The sequence below is a fragment of the Dendrobates tinctorius genome, unplaced genomic scaffold, assembly GCF_039654945.1.
Source record: "Dendrobates tinctorius isolate UK_male_01 unplaced genomic scaffold, ASM3965494v1 ptg000254l, whole genome shotgun sequence".
In the NCBI taxonomy this organism is placed as follows: Eukaryota; Metazoa; Chordata; class Amphibia; order Anura; family Dendrobatidae; genus Dendrobates; species Dendrobates tinctorius.
Window position 1 is genome coordinate 18,972,144 of NW_027361921.1, and position 7,828 is coordinate 18,979,971.

The window sequence follows — 7,828 nt, forward strand, 5'->3', positions numbered from 1 at the left end:
GCATACCAGACTGTAAGTGGGTTCATTTCCCCTGTGTCGTTTTCTTTAAAGTATTGTTTTAATGTCGTGACAATTTCGTTTCTATATTCTGGAATGTTCAGTAGAAAGTTATTGCACCTCCATACTGTGGAATTTTTAAAGAATGGGCCAACCCAAATTTCTGACAAAATGGGAGAGTGGTCCGAGATTGATCTGTCTAGTATGGATGAGTTTTTTATTTTAGTGAGAGTGAAAATGTCTGTGAGAAGTAAATCTATTCTCGCAGAAGTTTTATGTGCCGCTGAGAAGTGTGAATATTCTCTGGATGAGGAATTCAGACATCTGTATGTGTCAGATAGCTCGTTATTTTGAATCCATTTACTGAGATTACCCGATAATTGGCGAGTTGGAGAAGTGGAGTCCAAAACTCCGTCAGGAACCATGTTAAAGTCTCCCAGAATGAACAAATTGCCCCTCTTTTTTAACTGGACTTTCCTCATCACTTTGTTGAGAAAACTCAGTTGTTTTGTATTAGGGCAGTACACATTGACAATTGTACATTGAGTCGAATTGATTTCGCACACCAAAACATGGTACCTGCCAGCGGGGTCCACCACCTCCTCCATAAGATGGAATGGCACTGTGTTTTTTATCAACGTGATCACTCCTGCTTTTTTTGGGAGATGAGGCTGAGAAAGAATGTAGAAAGTCCCTGTGGGTGAAATTTGGATGGTTACCTTTTTTAAATTTCGATTCCTGGATGCAGACGACGTCTGCGTGTGAATTCTTAATTTCTTTCCACAGTGTGTATCTCTTCCATGGGCTATTAAGACCTCTGACATTGTAGGACATACATTTCAGCTGCACAATTCGAAGTGTTAAATGAGCTAAAGGAACACCAAAAGAGAAACAGAGAAAATTTCAACAATCAGAAACAAACGGATTTATCAAATACAGTACAGTATGACTGGTATGAGCAAGAAATTCAATTCTAGGTCTTTTCCCTGAGGAAGTCTCAACCTGTTGGGGGAAAAGTTCGTGAAAAAAGAAGAAAGTTCTCCGTTTTTTACCCCATGGTTATTGAGACGATTGCTCTGACTTTTCCAAGGTCTCTTTAATTCATTAAAGTCAGATCAGGGATGAGATTTAAATAGAGCCATGCCTTCTTCCAAAGAATTAATCACTACGAATTTATCTCTATGGTTGAACATCAGTTTAGTAGGAAATCCCCATCTGTACTGGATGTTTTTGCCTCTTAAAATATCTGTTAAAGGCTTGAAGGATCTGCGGGAATCCAGAGTATGTTTTGAAAGATCTGTAAATATTTTTAGTTGGTGGTAAGGTTCTGGGAGCGAGCCCTTGGCTTTGACATAATTCTGTATCTTTTCCTTGGTGGTAAAGAAATGCAGACGAAGGATCGTATCCCTTGGTTTGTCTGCTGTGATGCCTTTGGGTTTAGGAAGTCTATGTATTCTATCAATGCACAGGTCTAGAGTATTGAGGTTTGGTATTGTTTTCTTGAAAATAGTTTTGACAAATTCTGGTAGTTCTGATTGGCTTACTTCTTCGGGGATACCTCTGATTTTCAAATTATTTCTCCGGCTCCTGTCCTCTAAGTTAGCCATTTTGGTTCTGATATCGTTAACTTCTTTTTTTAGAACGATGTTTTGACTGATTAGTGATTCTGTCTTCTTTTCAAGGTCGATTATTTTGGATTCATAAATTTCTAGTTTTTGGGTAAAACCTCTGCAAACCTCCTCGAAAGCGGCGTTATGTTTAGCGAAGCCCGTATTTAGTTTTTCGTCAATTAGTGAAGTTATTTTTTGAAAGAATATTTCCTCGTGGCTCATTTTTGGAGCCATTGGTTCAGATTCAGGTCGATCTTTTTTATTTTTATTTTCTGATTCCGAATTTCTCTCCTCTTCTGGAGCACTTCTCTTAGTCGAGACGGAAGTATCCATCAGCTGATTCGGTGCAGAGGAGGAAGTCATCGAAGAAGGAGGGTTTTTGCTTCTAGTAACTGGAGTGGTATTTTGGAAGGTGGATTTAGCACCGTTTGATTGTGTTGTTATTTTATGAGTCTTATAGTCATCAGCTTTTTGGGGAGATCTAAGTTTAATTGGGCTCAGCTGGTTGGGAATATCTGTATTTGATCTGGAATAAGATGCGGAGGTTTTTCTTTGGCTTTGTAATGATTTTTTGTTATCAGACTTTTGTTCCATTTGGGAAATTTGGTGTATAAGCAAGCTATTTAAATTGGGTCTCCCAATTTCAGTAGACAGGTTCCCGGCTTTAAATAACTAGAGCGACAGGATGGACACCCTCCGTGTAAGTCACATATAACTCAAGTTTGGAACTACCTCCTTAAATGCCAAAGCTAAGAAGGAAAAAAGCTATTATCCTCAAATTCTCAATTGTCACAGAGAAATATTAATTTATCCACTAGGTGGAGCAGTGGCGTTGAGAGGAGGTACTAGGCCAGACTTTATTATGGGTACTATATACCTTAGAGATTTATTATCAATCCACAATGACTACTTTATATTCCACAGCGTTGCTCTCTGTCCCTCAATAAACGGCAATTTCACCTATAGCACCTCCCGTCCACTTTATGTAAAAATTGCTCTCTGCAGTCTATAATTCTATAATTTGACTCCCAGTCTCTTGGACCTTGAACTGTGTAGGTTACACTTTGTGATATTCCACAACATGCCCCTCGCTTAAGCAGTAATCCCGTCTTCCTCTCATATGTTAATGCTGGGGAAGTGATTTCCCGATTATAGTTTATATCAAACTCCACAGCAAAGTCACTCGCTGGCCCGTCCAGGGTACACCCCCTCTCTATATTTGCAGAGTGTTATAGTCGGTAGGGGAATCCCGTTGCCGGGCTTACCTTGTACCCCTATTTGTAGGGAGGGTGCTGACACTACTGTGTCGCTACTGTGCTTCAGATTGGTGACGCAGTTTCGGTGATCAGCAGCCCAGACTCCGGTCTCCATCCCCCGACGCTGCAGGGGGTAGAAGTGGCCCACGTCTCCTCTCCACCGGCGCTTCCACGAGACCAGTCGCAGTGTCCTCCGGTGAGTCTGTCCTTCACAGCGGTTTCCTCAGCAGTGATCCGGGTAAGTCCCCGGAGCGATCGCTGTCAGACTCCGGTCCCTGGTCTGATTGCGATAGGCAGAGTACTGATGTGTAGATGCAGGAGCTCCGGCTGTGAAACCAGCGGCGCATGAGACACCGCAACCTCCCCAGAAGACCGCTCTGCAGCTGCGGCCCCAAAATCCTAGGTCCCAACCACTCTTCAGCTGACAGGCGAGGGACCTCCTGGTAGCCGGGGGAGAACAGACAGTTTCTTCCTCTGTTTTCTGCCGCAGGTCACAGTACATCCGGGGTCTAAGATGGCGGCGTGACCATGAGGTCTCCCAGCTCAAAATGTTCAGATCTTCTTATCACAAGATCCTTTTAGCCTAGAGATCTGAATTTGGTCTCAGATTAAGCCCTGTGAGTTAGGCTTTAGGTAGAAGGCTAATCCTAGCCAGTAATGGGTCTCAGAGTCGCTTTTGACGCTTTTTAGTGGGGTTTCTGTGGGAGCTTAGGACTCTTGCTTCTTCATGTGGCAGAAGCCAGGCCACACCCCCTAAGTGTGTGTATTTATGCATGTGGCAATCTCATTAAATACTGAATAAAGCAAGACGTTTTGAAAATGTAGTTTTGATTTTATCATCATTTGCATTTCAGTAACATGTCTGTTGATCTTGTTATTCCTATAATTCCACTACTTTTCCTTATTAGTGTTTCAATTTTAATAATAATATTGATAAAAGGCTTTGAAAATTGAGTGAACATGAATTAATTTATAGCATGAAGAAAAAAGATGAGACTATTACATTATAAAAATTGATACTTTGTTTAAATATTTCAAGTTTATTTACCATTACATTTTTTTCTAATGTTTCTTCTCAGAATCTTCAAACTCATGAACAAGAAATTGCAGTACGTTGGCAAGTTGTAGACCAGAAGATACCTCTTTATGCAAATCACAAAGACATACTCCAAAAGGCAGTAGACCTCTACAGTGCTTACTATTAACATAGCATACGAGTCTGCTGCCCATGCTGTAGCTCAATGTTCATCTTATCAGTGAATGCTATGTTTCTTACATTCCATTTGTTTAAAGCTTAGTACATGAATTCAAATGCAGAAAATGTACTGAATAAATCTCTGCAACCAAAAATCTTGTTTATTCATCTGAATATGGTTTTTTTAGCAGCAAGTCCTATTAAAGAGTAATCATCAGAAAAGTGTTTCTTTGGTTTTTTTGTTACATTTATTTAAAAAATAGCATTTTTTCTACATATTATAATTAGTGATGTGTGAGTACTAGTGATAAGTGAGCGCTACAATGTTCCAGTGCTCGTTGCTCGGGTCGAGCAAACTGGAATACTCGGGTACTTGGCCCGAGCAACGAGCCCAATGATAGCCTATGGGAAGCAAAAAAAAGCACAGGACAATTTCTTTCAAAAATTGACACGAATAGGATCTCACCAAAATTAATAAGTATAAAGCAATAAAGCACCTATATTAGCCATAAAAATTATTTTGGCACCTTGTATTTTCAATATATATGTGCAATTAGGTTATGGCATTAAGGTTTTGAATTGTCAGTCATTGCTGTATCCTTTATATACATCGTCACCCATACGACAGATTATCAGGTGGCAAACTATATCCATTATAATGCATCTAGGTGGTCGCCTATGTCTTTAGGGACCATCTATTAGATTGGCATTTTTTATATGTCTTATTCACAATTAGGTGACACACTTTAATTCTTTTAATTAACGGATTAAAAGCTATGTTTTAATTCCACCTATTGCTTTATACTTAGTCTATGGGAAATCAAAGCTTTTTTGCCGTGACCCCCATGGAGGTCTTTCTAGGGTATCAAAACATCATGAAACAATCACTGACCTCAGGGAGACCAGTCAAAGAAAACACTGTGGCAGCCGGCAAAGGCGCTCAAATCAGTGAAATCCTAGGTGCAATGCTCCCTGGGAAATAAAAATATGCAAATAAAGTCTGTGGAGCCTCATTTAAGAGTCTCAAACACGGGACTAGCCAGATCTTCCTCCAGGGAAGGACCCAGCCAAGGGGTGGCTTCTTTCGGAAGTCACCCTTACCACCATATTAAGTGGCCCTTTAAGTCAATATCCAGCTCTTTACGAGTTTACAGATATGACAAGGGAAATACCAAGGCCAGGTATCCATCCACACACAGCAGTTTCGGGGTGTTGCCCCTCATCAGTGTGGAGTAGGATTCTGGCTAGGTCCTTCCCTGGAGGAAGATCTGGCTAGTCCCGTGTTTGAGACTCTTAAATGAGGCTCCACAAACTATATTTGCATAGGGTATCAAAACGTCAAATGTATGGGGACAGTGCACAAGCGATATGGGAGCGTCATGGGGATCAGCCCTGGAAGCATTTCTGACTCCTACATCACTGCTGTGACCAATGTTGTCAGACTGTAATGCCACTTTTACAGGTGCACACAAAAAAAAATGATTTTACAGGGAAATATGTTAAGGGACATCCTTCCAGGGTAATAATTTGTATGTATGGCAAAAGAAATAACCCCCCGAAAATTGCTCCTCCACCACTTGGGCTATGTTCACACGTAGCGTTTTTGATGCTTTTTTCAATGTTACCATTGTTTTTAACCAAAAGAAATGCATTTACTGAGAAATGTCATTGTAGCATTTAACACTCTTAGCTGGCCATGTGGTGTGTGACACATCATCAGACACATCTTGTATCATTTAAGAAGGAGTGACTCTTAAAGTCAAAAAGTGTATTTTTATAGGGGCATCAGCTGGCATTACTATTCTTAAAGGGCCATTATAAAACAGTGTGTCTCCTATACAGTTATTGCCTATGCAATGTGTGTGTGGGCTACCAAAAATTTGGACACACCACAGTACCCCTTTCATGAGATGTACAGGAGTGCCTCCTGAAAAAATGTTCCCATTATAAGAAAGTGGGTCTCCCATAGTGTTTGCCTATGCATTGAATGCAATGGCTACCTTGCCCCAAAGTTACACGCACCCCAATAACCCTTTGAAAAGACGTCTTGGATGGCCACATGAAACAAAAGTTTCCATTATTTTTCATTTGGCACCGCCATACTTTTTGCCTATGCATTGAATGCAAGGCCAGCCTTCCCAAAAGCTATGCGCACCGCAAGAAACCTTTGAACCCACGTACTGGATGGCCACAGGAAAACAAAGTTCACATTATTCTTTTGGTAATGCCATAATGTTAGCCTATGCATTGAATGCAAAGCCTGCCTTGCCACAAAGTTACACGCACCCCAATAAGCCTTTGAATTCAGGGACTGGATTGACACAGGAAAACCAAGTTCACATTATTCATCGGATTCCTGGCACTGCACAGCGGGAATCCAGAGCCAGACATCCTGCGGTCTCCCATTCTCCTCTGACCACTCGGACTCCTGCTCAGCATTCTCTGCAAACCAGACATTTCCCTCAGACTTGTTCTGTGAGCCTGGATGTTGCTGCCACCTCTGGTGCAGCAATGGTGGCGCAACCTGCTTTGCAGGGAACTGCTCCGGAGGCTAAGTCCTCGTGCCGTGCTACTGGGCATGCCCACAACTTGTCTTCTCAGTGGAGAGCAGGGGTCACATGTGCAGGTCCTATGTCGGATCTGATTGGTCCTTCCTATAGTACTGGAAGGTCCTGGAAGCGCATGGCTATAAAAAGCCCGCATGGCGGCTCGGCCATGCGCTAGTGTAGCATATTATGCTGTGTGTGTATGGTGATGGATGCATGGACTGGTGGCTGACTTATTTGAAACCCCTTCCCTCGGTTATTACGAATGGTGACAGATTGTTGGGTAGTCAGCTCCAGATTGTGGCAAGCTACACGCCACTGTGCCTCCTGCACTGCACACTAGCGTCCGACGGTGTTCGGTCATTCCGGCGCCGTCGTTCAGCGGCCATAGTAATTGCCGCGCTGCAGTAGCAGCGTCCTTGGCGTCTGCGTTTGCAACGTCACTCGCTGGTTAGCCTGTGAAGTGAACAGGGCCAGCGTCCTCATAAGTCTTTTGTGTTAGCGACTCTGTGTGTGAACAGAGCCGCTCTTAGCGTTCGGGTGACGTTAACCCGAGCGCAGTACTTCACCTTTTGGTGCATTCGCCATTACTCAGCAGCGGTCTTGTCACCTACCGCACGGTGGACCCCGGGCGGCGAACGCACCCCCTATTATTTATATCTGGTGCGTTCCGCCGACCCTAACATTACACTAGCGCCATGGTCTGGCTAGTAATGGCGGATGAACAGCGACTGCTGCAGTACATCCGGCAGCTGCAGGGCAGGTTGGCGGCTCTCGAGCGTTCAGCCTCAGCTGCGGATGTTACTGCAGTCGCTGTTCAGGCAGCCACAGAGGCTGCGCTGCCTCCCGTGTGACCACAGCCATCCCTGTCCCGACTTTGTCCCACCTACCGCTGCCCGAAAAGTTCTTGGGTGATAGTGCTGCTTGTAGGGGTTTCGTAAGCTCTATACAGTTGGAGCTGCTGGCCACCCGATTCCCCTCTGAGCGGGCTAAAGTGGGATTTATCATTTCCCTTCTGTCGGGCAGGGCTTTGGAGTGGGCAACACCGCTGTGGGAGCGTGGTGATCATGTGGTGCAGTGTGTCTCGCGGTTCTTAGACACGCTGAAACAGGTCTTCCTGGGACCACGAGTCACCCATGACACCGCGCTCCGGCTGCTGGCATTATCACAGGGCTCGTCCATGGTCAGTCACTTCGCCATCCAGTTCCGGACGCTGGCCTCAGA

At 43.7% G+C, this 7,828-nt stretch overlaps 1 protein-coding gene across 1 annotated transcript in view; it reads left to right on the plus strand.

Annotated features, from left to right (window-relative positions):
- TRPM2 (transient receptor potential cation channel subfamily M member 2) overlaps positions 1–4,283 on the plus strand; it is a 1,217,227-nt gene extending 1,212,944 nt beyond the window's left edge. The window contains exon 35 of the mRNA XM_073558209.1: positions 3,943–4,283. Within this exon, the coding sequence (XP_073414310.1) occupies positions 3,943–4,068 (126 nt within the window). The 3' untranslated portion in view covers positions 4,069–4,283. The remainder of the gene's footprint in view (positions 1–3,942) is intronic.
- The last annotated feature ends 3,545 nt before the right edge of the window (positions 4,284–7,828 follow it).